Source organism: Ceratotherium simum, chromosome 6 (assembly GCF_057802395.1).
Source record: "Ceratotherium simum simum isolate JZ-2026a chromosome 6, ASM5780239v1, whole genome shotgun sequence".
Lineage (NCBI taxonomy): Eukaryota > Metazoa > Chordata > Mammalia > Perissodactyla > Rhinocerotidae > Ceratotherium > Ceratotherium simum.
In genome coordinates, this window is record NC_141905.1 from 58,409,028 (window position 1) to 58,432,457 (window position 23,430).

At 45.4% G+C, this 23,430-nt stretch overlaps 2 protein-coding genes across 3 annotated transcripts; one reads left to right on the top strand and one right to left on the bottom strand.

Moving 5' to 3' along the window:
- The first annotated feature begins 6,137 nt into the window (after positions 1-6,137).
- PGAM1 (phosphoglycerate mutase 1) lies at positions 6,138-13,164 on the top strand. The gene is made up of 4 exons (XM_004427903.3): positions 6,138-6,371; positions 10,050-10,324; positions 11,126-11,306; positions 12,084-13,164. Exons 1-4 carry the CDS (start codon positions 6,233-6,235, stop codon positions 12,251-12,253), a joined length of 765 nt encoding a protein of 254 aa, XP_004427960.1. The 5' UTR covers positions 6,138-6,232; the 3' UTR covers positions 12,254-13,164.
- A 3,134-nt stretch (positions 13,165-16,298) lies between these two features.
- EXOSC1 (exosome component 1) lies at positions 16,299-23,423 on the bottom strand. Of its 2 annotated transcripts, XM_004427904.3 has the most exons (8): positions 23,298-23,423; positions 23,075-23,190; positions 20,869-20,943; positions 19,526-19,614; positions 18,717-18,750; positions 18,162-18,212; positions 17,947-18,031; positions 16,299-17,614 (listed from the first exon to the last, which is right to left on the bottom strand). In XM_004427904.3, the coding sequence occupies exons 1-8, from the start codon at positions 23,326-23,328 to the stop codon at positions 17,508-17,510; spliced, it is 588 nt and encodes a 195-aa protein (XP_004427961.1). In that variant the 5' UTR covers positions 23,329-23,423; the 3' UTR covers positions 16,299-17,507. The 2 variants fall into 2 exon arrangements, with proteins under 2 accessions (XP_004427961.1, XP_087288503.1); XM_087432377.1 differs by lacking the exon at positions 23,298-23,423 and having other exon boundaries at positions 18,710-18,750; positions 23,075-23,139.
- Positions 23,424-23,430: the final 7 nt, after the last annotated feature.

Here is a 23,430-nt window from a genome sequence, read left to right on the forward strand (position 1 = left end):
CACTTCACCCATTTACAGTGTACAAATTAATGGTTTTTAGTATATTCACAGATATGTGCAACCATCACCACAGTGAATTTTGGAACATATCATCACCTCAGAAAGAAACCCCATACCCCTTATATATCACCTCCCAACCCTCCCAGCACTAGGCAACCACTAATCTACTTTCAGTCACTATAGACCTACCTATCCTGGACATGTCATATAAATGAAATCATACAATACATCACCTTGTGTGTCTGACTTCTTTCGCTTGGCATAATATTTTCAAGGTTCATCCCTGTTGCAGCAGGTGTCAGTACTTTGTCCTTCTTAAGGCCAGATAATAACCCATTGTGTGCACACGGCACATTTTGCTTATCCATTCATCAGTTGATGGACAGTTGGGGTTGTTTCCACCTTTTGGCTGTTGTGAATAATGCTGCTATAAACATTTTGTTTGAGAGTTTGTGTGGACATGTGCTTTCATTCCTCTTGAGTACACACGTAGGAGTGGACTTGCTGGATCATATGGTAAGTCTGTTTAACCATTGGAGGAACTCATGCGGCTTTCTTATGGTTGTTCTCTCTTGTCCCTGTTTCCTAGCTGGGTAACCCTGAGCTGGCTCCCATTGTCCCCTCTGGGAGACAGGCATTTTCCTCCACTGTGGTCAGAAATACAACAGCTGCCAGCTCCCTGCCCAACCCCCGGCAAAATCCTTCACAGTATATTGGAAACCTGCTCAACTTGCTGTTAGCTGACAGGTAGCTTTAGTAGCTTTCCTCAGTCAGTCAGTGAGTAGTCACTAGGTACTGACTTAAAAACATTTCTGACAAATTTCTAGAATGTACTCCTGGCGGCCATGAGAATAGACCCCTCAGATCTCATATAGCTGACTGACCAAGGACCTCAGCTGCATCCCTATGAAATCCCTCATGGCATCCAGACAGCGGCGCCCACGGGCTGTCCAGATATGATGTGCTATCCCCGCACCAAGGATACAAAGGCCAGCTTGATCCTGGGAGACCAGGGACTCCTCAGAGGGGTGATTTTGGTTCAAGGATTCCCTGAAAGCCTTGCTGAATGCCCCTCAGAAATACACCGCAGTCTAAGTCCCTTCTACCCACCTAACCTCCCCCCTCTTTCCTTCACTTGGGTCACACCTACCCCCCCGAGCTTCGTCACATGCCCTCCCCATTGCCTGTCTCAGGCATTTCCCCTAAGACATTTCCTGCAAATCCTGTTGTGGCAACTGCTTCTCAGAGGTCCTGGACTAACACACTACTACTCACACAGCCTTCCCTAAACTTCATCTCAAATAACAAAGTGTCTGCCTGCTTTGTACTTAGAATTTAAGCCAAAGAAAATATAGACTAGGAAAACAGTTCTGTGTGAAAGAAAGTAGAGAGGCAAAAAGGTTAACTTACTGCCCCGTTAGGAGCATTTTTTTTTTTTTTTTTTTTTTTGGTGAAGATGATTGCCCTGAGCTAACATCTGTTGCCAATCTTCCTCTTTTTGCTTGAGGAAGATTCGCCCTGAGCTAACATCTGTGCCATTCTTCCTCTATTTTGTATGTGGGTCACTGCCACAGCATGGCTGCTGATGAGTGGTGTAGGTCTGTGCCCAGGAACCAAAGCTGGGTTGCCAAAGCGGAGCGTGCTGAACTTTGCCACAAGCCCGGCCCCCTTGTGAGCATTTTTATCATCATAGTCATCACATGCAGGGCCTGGAGGCAGAGGGGCCAGCACACACCTCGTGGCTTCTTTTCAGAGACTGAGAGAGTTCCATACATCCAGAGAGAAGGGCCTGGACTGTAGCTGGGCTGCACACTCAAGTCTGAAGCTGGGTTTTGAGGTCAGAGAAGAAAGGGTGTTGTCAGAAGAGTCATAAGGACGCAAGCCTGCAAATAACCACAAGCCCGCAGCAGAACTCTCCTCTTGCTTTTCGAGCAGCACCAGTTCCTGCTCTGTTTATCTTCAGATGGCGACTGTAGAGGGCTGGAGTGTGCATTTTATCCCTCGTTGAGGCACTGCTTCCTTTCCTAGAAGCTCTGAGCTTTGAGGCATCAGCCACGATCACCTGGGCTCAGTCTCTTTCCAAGACAGACATCCCCTCCTCCACAGAGACCTGCTGAGCTGGGACGATCTGAACATCAGGTGATGAGTTTGCAAGATGTTCTACAAGCAAAGACATGAGCTGTCCTGTAGGGAGCCCTGTGGGCTGAACGGCAGCTGCCTCTCTTTCCACCCAGCAGAAAACTTGGTTTGCCCCACTGAGGTTCTAAATCGGGCCTTCGCTGAATGTTCCATACTTGATAAGGGAGTTATTCTTCTGCGGAAAAAATAAATGGGAAGGGAAGGCTGAAAGAGGCCTTTATGGCTTCAAGGGACAGTGGAGGGTTGGAGGGCTGTGACCACTGATTATCCTTATCTGAGTTTTTGTAACAAATTAACCAACAAGCTGGTTGTTAGAAAGCTGTTACAGTCCTGGGAATTTCCCTGAGGCCTGAGGAATTAAAGCACTGTGCTAGAAGGGAGGCTGTCTGCCCTAAGAGTTCAGAGTTTCAAGGCTGGCTGAAGGCCCCAGGTAGAGATGAGGGCTCATTATTGACGAGTAGCCCCTGGCCCAGGAGATGACAGCTGAGAAGGCTCCGGAGCACAGATCCCCACCCCCATGCCCACACTCCATGCGGGAAGGGGGACTTATTTGACCACAGTTGCTCCCTGCAGGGCAGAGAGGGAGGGCAGTGACCCAGTTAGGAGCTGTGCAGTGGGTCCCTCAGGCTGCTCCAGGAGCTGGACCCCAGCTGTGATCACTGCCCCTCACACCCGTTTCATTCTTAGGATATGTGAATGCTCTCCTGCATCTGCCCAGTTCTTTAGAAAGGCCCAGGAATCAGCCCAGACAAATGTGTCTGTGTGTCTTGTGTTCAGCAGAGATAACAATTAAGATAAAAAAAAAAATAGTAGTGAAGGGCAAAACACACTGGTTTATCCTTACCCTTATTGACATTCGAGAAATCTCCTTGGTTTGATAGGCTCTAAGCTTTTTCTCAGATTTGTGATGCTGTGATAGATGCTGAATGAATCCCCATCTCTGCCCAGGAATTCTGGCTTCTGGCTGTAAAGCTTGCATGGTCCTCCCCATCCCCCTCCCTCTCTAGATCTCTCTAAGCTCCTGTCTCTCTCTTCCTGACACAGCAAGCCCCAACTTCGGGGCCCTTCTCCGTGGATCATCTGTGATTTCTCACTGATGAACATGGTCCCCTGCTCATCTCCTGCTCTTTTGAATGGTTCACCTCACTTTCCTCATCTGTTACATGTGAATTGGGGGTGGCTGGAGGTGGGGATGTGAAGTGGAGGATTTTCAAGGTCTCTCCCAGCTCGGACACTCAGGGATTCTCAGGAAGTCTACCAAGAGCAAAGGCATCATGCTAAGTGCATGTGTGTGTGTGGGTGTATAAAATAGTTAAGATATGGTGCCCATCCTCAAGGAGTTTCTAAGTGAGTAGATCTGATGTATACATAAAAAAAACTCTGATGTTTCAAGGTAGGTCCTGTAAGTGAGGTGCATAAAGTTGCCAGAGTTCCTCAGAATTCCAAGGAGAGGAGAGATTCCTTCTGGAGGCAGAGGGGGTTGGCGAAGGGAATAAAGCAGGATTTCTGAGCTCCTTCCCAAGGCTGGCGGCACAGATGCCCTTGGCCTCCTGCCCAAAGTATCCTAGTTATCTGCCCAGTTCCAATCCCAGTGGGCAAGCCATCCCCTACCAGGCATCCTGCTGGAAGGGATGTCTGTCTATGGACCCCCCAGACTCATACCCTCTAAATTGGTGCCCCTCATTAAATCATTTTTGCCTTCTTGATCACACTGCTCATAATATTTATTATTGATATGTTAATAATATATTTATTATTATTATTTATGACTATTTGCTAGGTACAGTGCTAAGTGCTTCCCACACATCATTTCATTTATTCCTCACAATAGTGCTTTGGGTGTGTATGAATTTGATTATTGTCCCAGTTTACAGACAAGGAAACTGAGGATGAGAAGTTGAGTGACCCATCTTAGGTCCCATGGCTAACCAGAAACAGAGACATGTTTGAACTCAGATTTCTTCCTACTCACACTTCCTGCTCATAGCAGAAATGTGAGAACCTGACTAGACAAGAGCCCAGCAATCTTGAAGAGAAGCAGAGAGCATGGGGAGGAGAAAGGGACATGGCAAGAGTTAGACTGGGACCACGGGTTAGGGCCAGGGCAGAGGGACAAAAAGTGCAGTCTGAAAAGCCAAGGTTAAGGCCGGCAAAGCTCTCCCTGGCATGGTCTGGGCATCAGGATTGGGATGACCAAGCAGCAGGAATGACCAGAGGGAGAACTTCCTAAAAGAGTCTTTCAAGGACCCCTGTGTGGGCTGCACTGGAAGCTTGAACAAGGAGGCCTTCAAGGGCAGTTCTTGCTTTGCAGCCCTGGGATTCTGTGAGCTCTGGTGCAGCTTTTAGTGCTGGACCTCATCTCAGTCACCTCTCTGGTCACTGAATTCCATCTTCTCCCAGCTGCAGAGGAGGGAGGCAGTGAGCACTGTGGTTAGAGTGCATGCTAGGCCATGGGACCACCTGGGTTTGAGTCCTGGTTTCTCTTCCACTTCCGAGCTGTAACTTTGGACAAATTATTTCTCTGGGTCTCGGTATCCTCATCGGTGGAATGGAGCTGTAACAGTGCTCTACATTGTATGAATTGCTGGAGAGTTGAGATAATACATTAAAACATTTGACATACTAAGCAAACAGTAGCTATGATGATGATGATTTATGTCTAAACCAGTCTTAAGTGTTTTGGTTCATGTTGTTCCCACAATGCCTTTTCTCTGCCTCTCAAATCGCTACCACTCTTCCAAGTCAACAAATGCCTAAAATGCACCAAAAATGTGGAGGCCATAGAGAGTAGTAGGTAAGAGCACACATGGACTTGGGAGCCAGCCAGCCTAGGCTTGAATCCTGGTGTCTGTAACCTTGGACAAATTACCTCATCTCTCAGTTTCCTCATCAGTAAATGGGAATATGATAGTACCTGCCTCACAGGATCATTATGATGATAAGAAGATTAAATAGTTAACATTTGTAAAGCACTTTTAACACCGCCTGGCACACAGTAGTTGCTTTATGAGTGCATGTTAGAAACTTTTCTAGAATCTCTGTCAAAATATAGCACACAGCACAATTTCATTGTTAGCTGTTTACATGTGGGTCTTATTCAAACTGCCTGCTGTGAAAGGCAGAAAACACATTCAACCCATCTTTGACCCTAGCCCACTGCCTGACTCATGTTTGGTGCTTAATAAAGTAGGTAGATTGAAAGAAACCGGAGAGAGTGGCATGGGCAGCAGAGTGCTGTCCAGACAAGCACATATTTAAACTGCTGATCGGGTGTAGGAGATGAACAGGCAGTGACTCTCCTCTTTCTGGAATGTTTGAAAGGGCCTATAGTTTGCTTCACTGTTGGAGGCCCAGGAGACACAGACTAGACGCTGTAAGAGACTGGAAGAGGTAGATAAATAGCTCTGCATTAGATAAAGAGCGTCCTTTGAACCAGCAGTCAGAGCCAGTTTCCCTTTCTGTAAAATAGGAGATCAGTGTCCAACAAAACGAGATAGCAATAGTAACAGCTATTTACTGAGCACCTTCCAGGTAGATAGGCACCAGCTAGGTATTTATGATGTCCATTTACAGATGAGGCAGGGCGAGGTTACACGACCTGCCCAGATACAAAGCAAATAAAATGAAAGTGAAGATTCGAACACGTGTGTGTATCAAATTTCGCGTCGGGATGGGAAAGTGACCTGGTAGGAGTTAATGATAAAGGCCATTTTATTACGAAGAATGGCTTATGAATGCCAATACCAGCCCTAACACTCCAGCCGGCACGCATGCCCAGGCGCCGCCCGCAGGTCCCACCGCCCTTCGGCGCTTACGTGCGCTCCGTGACCGCCGAGGCGAACGCGCGGCCGGCGGCGGAGGACGCATGCGCCCTGGCGTCCTCGAGCTTGCCCTGTCGCCCCGGCGGCTGCCGCGCTGGTATGAGGCGCATGCGCACACTCGGCGGGCGGAGGAGGCCCCCGAGCGAGTGGAAAGATTTGGGCGAGCAAGTGAGCGGGAGCCGGGCGGTGGGGCGCGAGCGCGCAGGCGCGGCCGGGTTGCGACTCCGGAATCTCAGCTAGCCCCAGTCTGCGCCGCACCCGGAGCCGCCGCCATGGCCGCGTACAAGCTGGTGTTGATCCGGCACGGCGAGAGTCTGTGGAACCTGGAGAACCGCTTCAGCGGCTGGTACGACGCCGACCTGAGCCCGGCGGGGCACGAAGAGGCGAAGCGCGGCGGGCAGGCGCTGCGAGGTGCGGAGCGGGCCGGGGCGTGCTGTGGGTGGGCGCTGCGAGGCTCGGGCGGGCGCCGCGCGCTCAGGGCTGCCTGAGTCGCCCCACGCCTCCCGGAGAGGGCGAGAACTTGGGCTTCATCTTCCCAGCAGTGTATTTTGCAGTGGGCCCAGGGTGGGGTATCGACGCGCTCAAAGTCACCCAGTGGAGTGTGAGGGGTCCCGGCAGGGAGAGGACCTGGGGCGGTCGCCTTGCAGCCCACTGCGCTCTCCACGACACCGCCTTGCGAAATTCTCCCTTTCCAGTCTGAGCATTTAGTAACTAGGGGACAGGTTATTAAATTGGATGCCCGGTGTCTTACAGCAGTTGTAACCAAGCCTTCTCAGGAGGAGGCGGCGAATCCTAGTGAAGCGCTTGCCACACGCTTATCCCGCGCTGTGGGGCGAGTGATGCGGCGCTGGGGGGGCCCATCAGGCTTCAAGATACAAGAAATCACGTGCGTGTGTAGGCCTTTGCTGTTCACCATTCCACAAATCCTGTGTCTATAATACATCCTCAAATGTAATTGAGTGAATGAATGAATGAACGAAGGATTTGAGTTGATCCTCTCCACGATCCCATAAAGTAGACAGATTTTATCCCCCTCCTTCCCATCCCTCCCTGGCCCTATTTTATATGAGAAAAGTGAGGATTGGAAAGATGACTTGTCCGAGGTCATATTTTCTTATTTCTAGTCCAGCGCCCTAGCCCCAATTCTGGGGTTAACAAGTTAAGTTCGAGGAGCTGGTAGGCTGCAGGCCCAGGACGCCTGGGCAAAGGTGGAAGTGGCAGTGGCAGTGAGATAAGCTTGCCTACCCAGGCTTGCTCCCCGTGGCAGACAGGTCTCTGTGATTTTGGAATGCTAATAAGGAAGCATTCCCCACTGCCAGCAATTCAAAGCATCTCTGGACTGAGGAGCTGCTTCCACTGATGATTTGGGCAGATCTGCCCTGCACCCTTCTAACCTCTGGACAAAGCAGCAGCCATTTTAAAGGGTCATTGATACCTGGTTGATGTGGAACAGGTATTTGGCCCCAGGTTGCTCTCTAGCTCCTTGCCTTCATCATAGATCCTTTTGAAATGAAGCAAAAGTTTGGAAAGCCTGGGAAATGTAATCCTGCTGAGGGTATGTGTGAATACCTGGCCTGGTGTGACCTCAGAACCATTTAGGGGAGGCCAGGAAAGGGAACGTGCCCGGTGAAGGAGGCCATTTTCTGCTGTCTGGCAGGAAGAACTGATGGGTCTGTGGTGGTTTGCTGATGACTAACCCAGGACAAAGGAAATTGCATCTGTCTTCTAAGACTGATCAAATGGTTAAACTTGAATCTCTCTAAAATAACAGACCCTATTTCAGTTTTTAAGTAAATGTTGGTAGCATTAGTTAAAATCCCACTTAAAATTTTAATATCTATTATGGGCATCACAGATGATTATATTATAAAATGAAAGACTAAACGCAAAAACTGAATGAAGACCATTATGATAATCTAATAAAATAAAAGACCTAAAATCAATATATTAAATTCACCAGAGCTGTAAGTGATAATAGGGTTTATGAAATCTTGAATCAGGAGGAAGCTAGTGAGAACTGCATTGCCCCATGCAGTCTTACTCCTGGAGGAGGACCAGGTCTACCACATCCCTAGGAGTATCGTAGGCTATGCTTTTGTTTAATGGGCAAATTAAAGGAAGAGGCTTTAGAGTTCTCTGTTAAGAGCCCTAAGGGGAACTGCTTTTCTCCTTGGGGGTCTGTTTGTGTATCCAATGTGAGGTAGTCCACTGCAAGTGGAAATAATTGCAGTGAAACAGCCAGTAGCTTTTCAGCATGGGAGCTGAGGCTTGCACTGTGGATATTCACTTCCCAGTGACTCAGCCTTTTATTGGGGAGCCATTATGGTTAGGGAGGAGATGGTAACCAAGTCTCCTAGGACTTGTCCTGAAGCACGGTGATAAGATCTGTCTTTTCCCTTGTGGGTGATGGTGGGTTTCCTGGTGATTGATTAATTTTTCCTTCCCCCATCAGTCTGGTTCTTATTGGCCTCCTTCTCAGTTGAATGACTGGCAGGAAAATTCACTTCACATTTTTTTTATTAATTACTGTTGGCAACCTCGATATGAGGCAATACCCAGGAAAGTGTGTGCTGAGTTTCAAAGAGGGCTTTGTAGCCAGCCTTATGGAGAAAAACAGGAAGGTTTTCCTGTCCCCTACATAAGGAAAGGGCCATCTCCCCATTAAAGTGGAAGGGACAATAATCTTTCATGAAACATGAAATAAGATGGATTAATCGTTGTAACCTAGTGGTTGGGCCAACATAACTCTTGACTACCACCCCTCAGTAACTACCGTGTATGAAGGAGAGATTCATTTATAAATGAATCAGTGCACAGCGAATCAGCACACAGCATTTGCTCCTTGTCCGGTGAGTGGCTTCTCCTGAACTTGTACAACAGTTGACCTACGTAGATACATTCCTCTGAGGGTACTCAGGAATAGGCTGGCACTTTGACTATAGGAGAGAGGAACAGTGGATGAGGAGTTTGTGATGTGATTTCCACACTCTATAGTGAAAAATGCAGCAAACTGAAGTTTTATTAGCATTCTCTAAGAGCTCTTGCTGTGTCCCGATTATGGGGGGTCAAAATCCCATTTCCTCGGGGGGGCGGCCCGGTGGTGCAAGCGGTTTAGTGCGCGTGCTCCACTGCCGCGGCCTGGGGTTCGCCGGTTCGGATCCCGGGCGCACACTGATGCACCGCTTGGCAAGCCATGCTGTGGCGGCGTCCCATATAAAGTGGCGGAAGATGGGCACGGATGCTAGCCCAGGGCCACTCTTTCTCAGCAAAAAAAAAAAAGGAGGATTGGCAGATGTTAGCACAGGGCTGATCTATCTTACAAAAAAAAAAAATCCCATTTCCTCTAGACCAGAGGTTAAAGAGGACTGAAATACATAAGTAATTATCAATCAGAAGTGACAACTAAAATACAAACATATCAGGATCCTTAGGAGTTAGGAAAATATGGAAGTAGCTAGAGATGGTGGTTATGAATTGCATTTTGGAGTCACATAGCCTGGGTTTTCATCTCCCCCACGTAACAGCTGTGACCTTGGATAATTTGCTTAACTCGTCTAGTCTTTATTTTCTTTGTCTGGTAAGATGGGTTGTAAGGATTGTAACCTCACAGGATTGTTATGAAGACTAAATAAAAACACATACAAAGTACTTAGTCAGTGCCTGACAGATGGTAAGCCCTCTCTATAATATTAGGTATTGTTATCTATTAAGAGATTCCAAGTGTTTAAAATCCTTTTCTTGAACAAACTGAAGCAGAAATAAATTCTTAAAATGTGTTTAAGCACAGCATTCTGGGGATTAGGGGAAGCGGCGCAGATTGCCGGTTGGCTGGTTGATAGTACATTTAGGCCTTGGGTTAGGTGAATTACTGGGGAACCACTGGGAGGTATGTTGTCAACTATAACATAAGTCAACAAATTTTATCTTCTCTGAAGGCAAAATATTGTTTTTCCTACTAGGGTATACAAAATAAAATATTCAGCCAAATAATTTTCATTTGGACTACCTGTATGGGAAATTTATATGTAGCAAAATTCTGGCTCCAGCGTAGACTTGATTAGCTAATCACTTTGAACCTATAATTTCCAGATGCTGGCTATGAGTTTGACATCTGCTTCACCTCAGTGCAGAAGAGAGCAATTCGGACCCTGTGGACAGTGCTGGATGCCATTGACCAAATGTGGCTGCCAGTAGTGAGAACCTGGCGCCTCAATGAGCGGCACTACGGGGGTCTGACTGGCCTCAATAAAGCCGAAACTGCTGCCAAGCATGGCGAGGCCCAGGTAAAGATCTGGAGGCGCTCCTATGATGTCCCACCACCTCCGATGGAGCCTGACCATCCCTTCTACAGCAACATCAGTAAGGTATGGACAAACCGAGGTTTGGCTCACTCCACCCAGGACCAGGGGATTAGAATCTGGGCCTCATTCTTTTTTTAAGCTTTTATTAGTGTCTGCCTAGTCCCATTGAGTTCATAAATTATGATAAAATAGTTAATTGTAATCCCCTTTCTCCAAGGAATGACATTCACTTGTTAAGGGATTTTGTTGATAGTTTGTTTTATTTATCTAAAAGGAATTTATATCTCCTTTTTTATATCTCCATTGCCATATTTTATAAAACCCATCCGTAGCCAGAGTGTGCCTTCCTAAGCCAATTGCAAGATAAAGTGAAGTGGGAAGAGCCTTGTGGCCTAACTTTCTATTTTTTTTTGTGAGGAAGATCAGCCCTGAGCTAACATCTGCCAATCCTCCTCCTCTTGCTGAGGAAGACTGGCCCTGGGCTAACATCAGTGCCCATCTTCCTCCACTTTACATGGGATGCCTGCCACAGCATGGCCTGACAAGCGGTGCATCGCTGCACACCCAGGATCCGAACCAGCGAACCCCCGGCCGCCGCAGCGCAGCGCATGCACTTAACCACTTGCGCCACTGGGCTGGCCCCCTCTTCCTTTTCTAAGTTATGTTCCTTTTGAACTGTTAATCTTCCCAATAGTGGGTAATGGGGGAGGGAGGGACAGGGTGTTAATTGTCCCCTTTCCCAAGCTCTCAGCTGCATCCTGTGCCCTGGTGAGAGGCCTTTACCCATCACTTTGACCCCTCAGGGGATGAGGAATAGGCAGAACAGATGCAGCTGCTAATGACTGGTGAGCTTTTGTTTTTTAGGATCGCAGGTATGCAGACCTCACTGAAGATCAGCTACCCTCCTGTGAGAGTCTGAAGGACACTATTGCCAGAGCTCTGCCCTTTTGGAATGAAGAAATAGTTCCCCAGATCAAGGAGGGGAAACGGGTACTGATTGCAGCCCATGGCAACAGCCTTCGGGGCATTGTCAAGCACCTGGAGGGTATGTATATTTTTCAGAAGGGCCCTTAAGCAGGGATAAAGCAGACCTGCCGTGAATCAGGGACTTATTTAGTATGAAAGAGACCTTCAGAAAGGGCTGGACATATTGATAGCCTTAGAGACAGTTTAGACTGACTCCTACTGGAAACACACCCTCCACCTTTCTTTCTCAAAGCATGGGCTGCAGAAGCAGAGGTGGCCAGACCCCCTCGGTGCTTGTTATACATGTAGAACCTAGGGTCCCACTTCAGACGTGATTCAGAAGCTGCATCTATCACCCAGGTGATTCAGATACACTTTAAAGTATAAGATGCCCACCTCCAGACTAGGATTGCCAGTTGAAACTGCTGATTCAGTCCTACTTTAACCACAACCTAGTACCACTTCACACAGGAATCTCAATTTGCATCTTAAATTACTTTCACCTGCGGGTGTAGAGGCCTAGGTGTGCTGATTTTTGGCAAGCTGGGTGGACTACGTAGGGCATTTGAGATGTGTGTAGTCTTGCTTCACTGTGGGCTTCCACATTTGGGAGAGAGATCTGCGGTACACACCTTTTATACTTTTTTTTTGCTTTTCAGTGGCTGAGAAATAAGTATTGGGGGTGTTCCCTGGGTGACTGATCTATAACAGATCATTACTGTTAATACAAATATCAGAAAGGGTGTCTTGTTTTAATTCCTACCAAAGTCCTTTGTCACCTGGAGGATAAATAGTAAACCTTGAGGGGTGATGTGGATTCATATCTTGCTTGGCTGATCATGTTGGGTATTTTCAGGTCTCTCTGAAGAGGCTATCATGGAGCTGAACCTGCCGACTGGTATTCCCATTGTCTATGAATTGGACAAGAACTTGAAGCCCATCAAGCCCATGCAGTTCCTGGGGGATGAAGAGACCGTGCGTAAAGCTATGGAAGCTGTTGCTGCCCAGGGCAAGGCCAAGAAGTGAAGGCAAGCAGGCAAACTACTTTCCCAAGGACACCCTCCCTGCCCATCCCTTCCTCTGCACCTCTCCCCTGCACATGTCACACTGACCACATCTGTAGGCATCTTAAGTTGTAGCTGCAGATGGGGACTGGTGGCTCCCAATTTCATTTAAGCCATTTTGTCTCTTGCATCCACTCCCTTCACACAATCTAATCAGAATGGCACTTCTGGGGCATGGGTCCTCAGTCCAAGCCGAGGGAAGACTTTCAGCCAAGAGAGTTGAGAGGTAGTAACTCCGGGGTTTTTGCTAGTGCTTTAAGGACCCGCTTGCGTAAGGGATAGGGAGGAGCCATGCCAAGGCGGACCAATGAGGAGAAGCAAGAGAGCCTATTTGTGTTCTCAGGAACCAGTCCTGTACTATTCTGTAGTCAGGTGACTACTTGGGGGGCTCTAGCCATTCCAGTGGAAGATGAATGTAACTTGCACGGTGATTAAAACAAACACTTCCTCCCTGACCCCAGAGGAGCTGGCTCCAGAAGATTGGGATCAATCCTCAATGTTTACGTGTTACATTTACTTTTACAAAAAATATATATATATTAAAAAAATACAAAACAAAACCCTTCTGGGGTTTCTAGTTGCGGTTGAAATATTCCCACATGTAGCCATCAGAAAATAAACCATTCCTCATGCTAACGTGGGATAAGCTCTTTGACTTCTAAAGTGTAGGAGTTCATTCTGCTGTGTGTTTTAGAATCCCTCCCCTGCCTTGTTTTATGGCAGTGAAATGCCTCTTGATCGTGTCCAAGTGTGTCTTTCACTGTGTCTGATTTCTGAATCATGTTTCAGTTGCTGGGCCCTGCCACTCATTTTGAGCATAACTGTACTAAATCTTTTTTCCAGATCAGTGAAATAAAGGAGTGATGTGCAATATTTTTTGTGAGATGTGTAATATCTCTTGTCTGAGGAAATCAGCTTGAACATTCCACTTGAAATGTCTCTCATTATCCGAGTCCTTGTATGACAGGTTAAGAGCTTGAGGACAACCAGTCAACTCTACACAGGTCCAAAATTTTCGTCTATCTCACTAGGTATTCCAGTTCAGCTTGGAGAACTGAGGTGGGGGTGGGCAGGTCTTCCTGGTGGAGCTCTCCATTTCTGTTGCCTCTGTGTAGCTCTTGCTCAGTGGTGCTGGTTACTGAAAACCTCTTGAATGGGAAAGTCAAATTCTGAAACTCCATTATGCTGTCTTTAGAGTAAGGTAAAAGCTTTTTATTTTTTTTTGGTGAGGAGATCAGCCCTGTGCTAACATTTGCCAATCCTCCTCTTTTTTTGCTGAGGAAGATGGCCCTGGGCTAACATCCAGGCCCATCTTCCTCCACTTTATATGGGACGCCACCACAGCATGGCTTGCCAAGCAGTGTGTTGGTGCGTGCCCAGGATCTGAACCGGTGAACCCTGGGCTGCCGCAGTGGAGCGCGCGCACTTAACAGCTTGCGCCACCGTGCCGGCCCCTGGCAAAGGCTTGTTTACCAGATTTTTTTTTAAGCCAGTCCTTTGCTATTAGTAACTCGTAAACTTGATTCCCACCTTTCTTTTTGGCCCCTAAAGTTTTAACCCTGTCAGCCAACTAATTAACATCCTCAAAAATTATACATAACCTCATAAAATGACTTGATGCAGGAGAAAAGGAGTATATTTACATTATATACATAATTGGAAATGGGTATGCTCACATTTAGCTTCTCTCTAAGGCTTTTGAAAAGATAACTGGGGCAAGAGATAGCCCCATAATGCATTTCTCTCCTAGTAGGAGCCAAATAACATGCTCCATCTATTAAGCTCTTATGAAGCTCCTCTGTGCCAGCCATTGCGTGAGGCACGTTACATACATAATCTCTGATCTTGACAACCTCTGACAGGGCTGGTATCCCCAGTATAAAGAAGAGGAAATAGGCCAAAAGAGATGTGGAAACTTGTCAGAAGGTATGCTACTAAGTACTGGAACCCAGATGAAGGATGTTAGTTAGGGAAATCAGTGTTTTTATTCTAAGATTTCAATAGTTCTAAGCATCTTGCTTTTCAGGTTTAGTTTTTCATTTGATCTACACAGTAACCCTAGGAAGACCTTTAGTAATTTAAGTCTCCAGTAGCCTGGTGGGATGTTAGTTTACGTAGCCTGTACTGAATCTTAGACCAAAAGATGGTAATTTTGTTTGATCAAGTGCTCTTCAGGCAAATCAGACTGGATCAGCTTGGATTAATGTTACTCAATATCCTGACATCACTTGAGTTTACAGCAGTCTCCATTCCTTGCAACTTAAGAGTTCTGACTAGAACGCCTGCCTTATGGGCAGGAAAATAACAGAAAGCCAGCATCATTTACCATTACCACCAGGAGGTCAACAACTACTATCCCTCCAAGACAGTGCTGCTTAGCCAGGGTAGCTCATGAGAATCACCCACAGAGCTGAAAAATCCTAAGCATCTGCTCTGGGTTCGCCTTATGAGATTTGGGAGCAGAGCTAGGGCACCTGCTTTTTTGTTTTTCTTTAAAGCTTTATAGGCAATTTTGAAGTTCACCTAACCCAGGCTGAGAACCACTATTCCAAGGCACAGAAAAAATATCCTTGTCTCTAGAACCAATTTCAGATTAGCAAATATCACCATCACTAACATCACTGTTGGGGCACAGCTGTTCAGTCAGCCATCTGCAGACTTTAAAAAACTTTTATTGAGGGGCCGGCCCCGTGGCTTAGCGGGTAAGTGCGCGCGCTCTGCTGCTGGCGGCCTGGGGTTCGGATCCCGGGTGCGCACGGACGCACCGCTTCTCCGGCCATGCTGAGGCTGTGTCCCACATACAGAAACTAGAGGGATGTGCAGCTATGACATACAACTATCTACTGGGGCTTTGGGGGGAAAAATAAATAAATAAAATCTTAAAAAAATTTTTTTTATTGAGCATTTGCTATGTATTAGGCACAGTACCAGGTACTGGAGCTTCAAAGATAGATAAGACAGAATCCTGCCCTAAAAGCTCAGGCTCGTAGGGGAGACAGGCACATAACTAACTTACTACAATATTGGATGGTTAAGGGTGAGAAGATCTAACCTGGTCTGTAGCAGATCAGAGGGGTATTAGCTAGTTGTTTCAAATGCTGCTCTTTATGACAACTTTTTTTTAGTACTGTCTGAAATGATAACATTTATTGTTTACTTATCATCTCTCTTCCTCTACTAGCCTGTGAACTCCACAAGGAAAGGATTCTCTCATTTTCACTGCTTTACCCCCTAGCTCCTGGAATAGTGGTGGGCAGAGCAGTTGCTCAATATGTATTTATTGGATGAATGAAGCACTCATAATTAATGAACCAATGTCAATTTGGAGAGCTTCTAATTGTATGACCAAGGTTCCGTTCAATACTTGGACAAGAGAGGCACCATAGTATAGGAGAAAGAACCTGGGCTTTATAGTAAGACAGACCTGGGTTTGAATACTGCTCTGCCACTTGATGTCTGTGTGACTTAGAGCAAGTTAATTTTTCTAAGCCTGAGTTCACTTCTCTGTAAAATGTAGAAAGGACTGCTACTTTCCAGGGTCACTGTGAAGTGCAGAGATAACATAGTAAAATGGCTAACACTGTTGTTGAGAGAATCAGTTGGTGGCGTCTTCCTGCAAGGCAATAAGGGAGAATCTAACCAAAATTCAAAATGTGCATATTCTTTGACCCAGCATTCCCCTTCTAGAAATCTGTTTGGCAAAAGAATCATACGCATGAAAGATTTATGGTATAGAGGTCTTCTCTGCAGCATTGTCTGTAGAAGAAAAATCTGAAGTTTTAAAATAGTTATCAATAGGGGACTGATTAAACAAATTACATCAAAGTGTCTAGCATAAGGCTTGGCATTCAGTAGATATTTGATAGGAGGCAATCAGATATATAATAGTAACAATAATATTGGCATGTACTGAGCACTTTTATGCATTTCTTCCTCACAATAATCCTATGAGGTCATACCAGTCCAGATGAGGAAATAGACTTAAATAAAAATAACTTGCTCAAGTATCAATGTCAACATCCTGATTTTTATCATATACTATAGTTTTGCAAAATATCACCATTGGGGGAAACTGGGCAAAGTGTACAAGGGATCTCTCTGTATCATTTATTAAAACTGCATGTGGACCTACAATTATCTCAATAAAATTTTCAATTGAAAAAATAAACCTAACCTACTCAAGGCTGGCAACTAGAGGATACAAACCCAGGAGGGCTGACTCCAAAGCTCACCCTCAACCACCGTCACTACACAGAGAAGATGTGGGCTCCTTGAATAACATCTCAAGAAGTGACATCTCATAATTCATCTTTCCTTCCATTCCCTTTGCAACCTCCCCATACTTAACCCTCATCCCTTCCTCATCCTCAAACTTATGTGTTCATTCCTGCTTCTGCACTTTGCTCAGGCTTCTGTCTGCCTTGAATATCTTCACTTATTTGAGTTCTTTAATTCCTTTTACCTCATGTCACAAATCCTTCCCTGGCCACCTCACACGATAGTGCTCTGTCCCTCTTTGCAATTCAGATTCAAGAAACATTTCCTGGAGTACCCACTGTATCAGTAATACTATGTTTACCAAATTACTTTCAGAGCAAGCTACCTGAATCACCACCTGTGTCCTATAATTTTCACTAAACCATAATCCCTCTAAATGAGGGAATGTATATAAAGTGCTTGACGCAGTGCCTGGCACATAGTAAGTTACTCAATAAGCAGAAGTACTTAAAACAGAACATGAGAGATACAAAAAAGACTGGAGATTAGGCTTTGTCCAGAGCAAGCAAGCACTTGACACATGTCAGGTAACGGGTGCCACCAGGCAAACCCCTGCTCTAAATGTCATGACACCATTTAGATTCCTTTCCCTACTCAGGACAACAGAAGCCATAAAATCCTTTTAGTAAAAATATTTTGTCAACAGCAAAAATTATGTATTTATAAGACTGTCAGAAGGAATAGGCTATTTCCAACATTATACACTTCGTTAGCTGGTGCCTCCAAAAGAGAAATTTATCGCTCAAGAGAATGAAATCCACTGCAAGGTTCACAAGAAAAATGTTCCCCCTACAGAGTAAGTTTCTGGCAGATTTTTCCAGAGGTGGTTGTTGGTCGACTCCAGGTGTCTGAATAAAGATAATAGCATCTTGACGTTACCTTCATACATATACTCTTGGAAACAGCTTACCCCCCTCCCTGGGGTAAAATGTGGCTTCTTAGGTCTGCAGGAATTCGGGCTGTACTCGGGCCACTTTCCGGAATTCTTTCGTGTGAGTCTTAGGGCACTGCATCTCACACCAGCTGATGGGAACCATCTGGACACCTGAAAGGGAAAAGTTGGTGTTGGAGCTGGGACCCCAAATATTTGCCTAAGACCTTTCTCTTTTCAGCTAGGTATGAACTGAAGTGTCACAAAGCTACCTAGTGAACCTCACCTCATACAGAAAAAACCTTGTTTATTCTACTAACTTATGGAGTGAGTCCCACTTTTCCTTAGATTTATATAAGGAGAATCATTCTAATCTCAGCAGTATCCACATACATATTGTTTCCTAGATAATTAAAAAAACAAGGGAAATGAGGAAAAACAAAGGATTAATCCCAAACCATAGCTCCTAGAGAAAGGTAAGCATGTGGAAGCATGGACCAACTCACCTGATTCACTGTGGGCCACCACCACCCCCAGCTCATTTTCGGCAGTGGTCAGGAGGTAGTTGGACTGTGCGTCACCTAGGGAGATCTAGTCGCATAACATTGGTGAAGGAAAATGAAGGATTCTAAGTCTTCCCCTCCCACAGCCACTTGAGTTGTTTCTATATTTTCATTTATAATTGACAAAAGACCACAAGACTACCGGGAATAAAGGATACCACTTTGGCCAAGACAATGTCACCTGGGCGGAAACTCTTATAAATCTCAACCTGTAAGGAAAGAACAGGAATGTTAAGTGAAAGCTCTCAGTCAGGTCTACATGAAACTATTAACCCCTCTGGTAGAGCCAGTCTACTTTCTAATCCCAGAGGGTAGAAGTCAACATTACTTTAGTCAATCAACAACTTTTATTGTTTCTACAGCATCATCATATAAATGAAAGATTTTGAATTCAGTAACCTGATCAGGAATCTGACTTGGACAAAAGGTACTATAGGTGGCTCTGAAAGGATCTAGAGTGAGTCAGAGGGAACAGCAGTGAACAAATACCTGGCTTCAAGGGCAAGGAGTAGACTAGCCCCCTTCTGGTTAACAGAGTGAAGACAAATTTTATGCAGAAGAAAGGGACAGTGAGGTGAATTCCATACTTTCCAGTAAGGAACACCTTAAACTTCCTTAGACTCCACATTCCCACAGAACTTTGAAATTCATTGGAATAACTTAAAAGGATTGAGATTCCCAAAGCCATGAAGAAAAAAGAACCAACCAACAACCTTGTCTTTTTCAGTAGCTCGGACATCTTCTTTGCTATAAAAAAGAATTAACAGAAAGATTAATCAGCTCTGAGAAAGAACTATCCTGCAGACTCCTAGTAGACAAAAGCTATACGAGTGGAGAGAACAAGTCATAATCAGGACCCAGCTGCTACCCAGAGGAGCAGGGCGGAGAAGCATCTCCAGTCCTCACCCAGAACAGAAAACCACATTTCCTCTTCTTGGATCACACAGAGCAGCAGTATCAAAACCTCTGACCAGAGAAAAGCGATTTGGCAGGAAAGGATAAGGAACTTTGCTGCTTTAGGAAAGCTTGATCAGAAGCACTATAGAACCGCATAGAATCCTGAGGGTGGAAAAGACCTCAGAAGTTAAATTATCTAGCTCACCAGAACTGTTTGTCCCTTCTCAAAGAACCCCCAGGGGAAAAAATCTACCATTTCACCCACTATAATTCTTGGGTTTTACAATCCTTGGGTTTAATATATATTAAATTCAAGAAAGGAAAGTACTTCCTAACATGCCTTCTACTTTGTTTGCTATGAATCATCCCTGCTCTGATAATCTCCAGCTTAGCTCAGTTCTTTTTGTTTTATTTTAAAGCCCTATCTCATTAATATTTTCCTTTTATCCTAACTCATATACTATAACATTTTCTTTGGGTACTACCTGGGGAGAATCAAAGCACAAAGAGAAGAGAAGTAGGCAGAAGTAGGAATTGTAGTTGTTCCTAAAGGTTCCAGTCTCCTGTCCTATCCTAATCTCATTCCAGGTGCTGAGGCAAATATGAAGACAAGAATACTTCTTACCGGATAGTTCCTCGAAAAGAGTTCTTAAGTGGTGTGGACCCCACATATAGGATGTGTACTTTGGCAAAGCGCGAATTGATGCTAGAGACCTGTGGAATAGAGAAAAGATCAGCATTAGAGTATTAGCAGTTGTCAGCTCAAGGAGGCAGCAATAAACTGGGAATTACTAGGATTTTAGTCCAAGCAACCCTGCTAAATATAGAATTTAAGACAAGTTAACTCCTACTTCTCCCTGCATAAGTGATATATGTAAAGTGGAATAAGAGCCACTCTGGCCACCTAAGAGAGTTACTGTGAGAATCAAATGAAAGAATATGGTATAGATTTTGAAAAACACAAAAGTCAAACATAAATAGACATAGGGCATTACAGCAAATCTAGACCTTTATAATAGATCTTACTAAGAGGCCTGTATAGTGGATGGAATTTAAGGCTACATTTCAGCTGCTGCATAATATTTTGATCACTGCCTCTCCAGTTATTTTCAGAATAAGACATAGATTTTCTTTTTTTTTTTAAAGATTTTATTTATTCATTTTTTTCCCCCCAAAGCCCCAGTAGATAGTTGTATGTCATAGGTTCACATCCTTCTAGTTGCTGTACATGGGACTCGGCCTCGCGTTGGACGGAGAAGTGGTGCCTTGGGGCGTGCCCGGGATCCGAACCCGGGCCGCCAGCATCAGAGCGCACACACTTAACCGCTAAGCCACGGAGCCGGCCCCAAGACATAGATTTTCACTGGAACAATTTATACAGAGAAACTAACAGCTACACGTTAATTTAACCTGACAGAGGGTAGGGATGGGCAGGGAGTACTGATGTATTACAGTACTGATTAATTTGTACTTCCCCTGAAATACCCTCCCTAAAAGACTTTAAACAAGAATGCTAGAGTTTAAAGTCTTTTGCTTCTCTGCAGAAAAAGGTCTCACTTTAGATGTTTAAAAATAGGCCTCCTTATCACTCTTTGGTGCCCCTGTTCCCCAGACACAGGTAAAACTATATACTCAGAGAACCAGCTCTGTGAAAGAACTATGCATGCCGGAACTTGCCTGGATTAATCATTATCTAGAAATCTCTAGACCACCACAGCCCAGTAAAACTTTCTGTGATGACAGAAATGTTCTGTGCTGACCAATATGGCAGCCTCTAATCACCTGTGGCTATTGAGCATTTGAAATGTGGCTAGTGAAACTGAGGAAATAAATTCTTAATTTTAATTTATTTAAATTCAAATGGCCATATGTGGCTAGTGGCTACCATATTGGACAGTGCAGTTCTATAATGATCATGATTTCAGCATTGGACGGGTGTCCTAAGCAGGGAGGTTAGGACCAACTTACCTTACAGGTTACAATAGCCCCCACATCGGGCAGTAACTGGGACTCTGTTTCTCTCATCACAGACACGACAGGAAGCTACAGAGAGAACAATAAAACATGAGTATCCTGGCTAAGCCTTGGGTAAAGCTATCTGTGGTTTGAGAGTAACACAGGAATGCCTTGGTTCACAGTTGAGGTCACAAGGGCAGGGGGACTACAGGTGCATTTGTAGCCCAGAACAGAAAGCCTTAGAAATTTAGGAAATAGGAGGGCCAAGGAGCCACAGGAAGAATGCTGCTAGAAGACATAATCTAACCATTTCCAATTAGTTCTAATAAGTATCTTGGTGATTTTCTTAGAATTTCTTGGTATACAACCATAGGGTCTGTAATCATGGATAATTTGACTCTTTCCTCCAAAGTTATACCACTTCTTTCTGCCTTGCATTTTATTGTACAGGCTGGAATTTCCAAATAAATGTTATATAATAGTGTTTATATAATAAACAATAATACTTGTTTATTTCTATTTTAAATTTTTTTTTATTTGTTTATTTATTTTTCCCCCAAAGCCCCAGTAGATAGTTGTAGGTCATAGCTGCACATCCTTCTAGTTGCTGTATGTGGGACGCGGCCTCAGCATGGCTGGAGAAGCAGTGCGTCGGTGCACGCCCAGGATCCGAACCCGGGCCGCCAGTAGTGGAGCGCCCGCACTTAACTACTAAGGCACAGGGGAGGCCCTGTTTACTTCTATTTTAAAGGAATACTTGTGGAGTTTTCTCTTTGAGCATGGTATTGTGTGCTGGTGTAAGACAAGATATTTGGAATCTCCTCTTTTATTAATCTTTCCCTTGTTCACTATGCTTCAGCCCTCCCCGCCTTCTTTCAGTTTCACCAACTCACTAAATTTCTTCCCATCTCAGGATCTCTGTTCAACCTGTTATTTCTGCCAGGACTGAGCTCTCCCCACCCACCCAACTCTTATTTACCTTTTAGATTCAGGTTAAATGTCACTTTCGATGACTAGGTAAGTGTGCCTAGTATATGAGAACATGGTACCCTATAATATTCTTTCAAAGCAGTCATCACATTTGTAACCATACATTCATTTGAGCATTTATTTGTTAACATTTGTGTTTGTGAGCCTTCATAGCAGAGATCATGTGTATTTGGCTCATTACCATATCCCTAGAGGTCAGCACTGTGCTTGGCACATCAACCGATATCTATATCTGTGAAATAAACTCACGATTGTTAAGGACATTCCCAAAATTGACTGAATAAAAAGCCTCTCGTTTTACAGATGAGGAAGAATCTAAAGCCAGAGAGTTTAAGTTTCTTACCTAAAGCAGAATCGAGGTCTAGTTAGCCAGTGGCTAAGCTTCTAATTCTGACTCCTCTTTCTACTATGCTACCTGTCACTTCGAAGACTGCTTATCTGATCATGAGTTAATCCTGGATCAGTCTCTGGAACTAGGGAAGATAGTATTACTCATGCATTCAACAAACATTTATTGAGCATTTATTTTGTGCTAGGCGCTGAAGGTTTGGTGGTGAGGCCTGCTTTCATAGAACTTATAGTAGGGAAAGAGTCTAGCGGACAACATTTAACTGAGTGTTTAACTATAAATGCTTGAAAGGAAAGAAATACAATTCTTCGTGAGTGTTTAACAAAACAAGCAACAAACAAAAAACAAAACTCCTCTCCTCAACTAGCGGGTCTAGGAGGCTTCTCTAAGAAAGTGATACCAGAGGGGCTACGTGAAGGATAGGCAGGACTTAAGTAGGCTAAGGAGGAAAGGAGCACGTTCCAGACAGACGGTGTGTGTACAGAGGCTCTGTGGCAGGAGAAAGCCTGGCGCATTAGCGACACTGACAGAAGCCCGTTATGACTAGATCGCAGAGAGCGAGGCGGGGACAGTGAAGCGAGATGAGGCCGGAGAGTAGGCGACATTCGGACAGAATTCAGCTCACTGCAGGGCTGAGCTCGCCTCTGCTCTTCCCCTACTTCCTTCCCTGAGTGTCAGCGACACAACCAAGTGAGACTAACACAAGTGTCAGGTGGCTAGGCGCCCGGCAGCGGGGACTACAGCGGAAGACACTCAGAAACCAGCTCGTTCTGCCGCTGAGCACTAAAGACGCGCCCGCGGCGCCCCTGGCTAGGGCCGCGAAATCCAAGGCGGCCTAAAAGAAAGGCAGGGACGGAGATGGGATGCCGCCCCCTTTACCGCGCCGTTCTCGCTGCTCTTCGTCAGGCAGCCAGCAAGCGACGAAAAGATGTAGCCGTGCCGGGTGTAAGTGCCGCTGCCCGGACTGCCCTCCTCCAAGTTACACAGACGTTCGCCTGAAGAAAAAGCGCTGCATCAGCCACGGGGCCCCAGGAGATGCTGGCCGTCCAGCCTTCCCACCTCTGTGCCTATCCAGGATTCGCTGTGGGCACCGCTCACTTACCGGGGATGCAGTACCTCACGGGTGGCGCCATGATTGCCACTACCCCGACACCGGAGGCAAACCAAGGCGGCTTCTCATTGGCCAAAATCCAGTTGCAGTTCCGCAGTAAGAAGCGTGCCAATTGGTGCGATTC

Excerpts from the sequence above, each read along its gene's own strand:
- PGAM1 (XM_004427903.3), top strand. The coding sequence starts at position 6,233 with ATGGCCGCGTACAAGCTGGTGTTGATCCGGCACGGCGAGAGTCTGTGG. Across the intron at positions 10,325-11,125 it reads TCTACAGCAACATCAGTAAG|GATCGCAGGTATGCAGACCT; the intron begins GTATGGACAAAC and ends TTTGTTTTTTAG. Across the intron at positions 11,307-12,083 it reads CATTGTCAAGCACCTGGAGG|GTCTCTCTGAAGAGGCTATC; the intron begins GTATGTATATTT and ends GGGTATTTTCAG.
- EXOSC1 (XM_004427904.3), bottom strand. The coding sequence starts at position 23,328 with ATGGCGCCACCCGTGAGGTACTGCATCCCCG. Across the intron at positions 23,191-23,297 it reads CGTGAGGTACTGCATCCCCG|GCGAACGTCTGTGTAACTTG; the intron begins GTAAGTGAGCGG and ends CTTTTTCTTCAG. Across the intron at positions 17,615-17,946 it reads GGTGGCCCACAGTGAATCAG|GTGTCCAGATGGTTCCCATC; the intron begins GTGAGTTGGTCC and ends TTTCCCTTTCAG.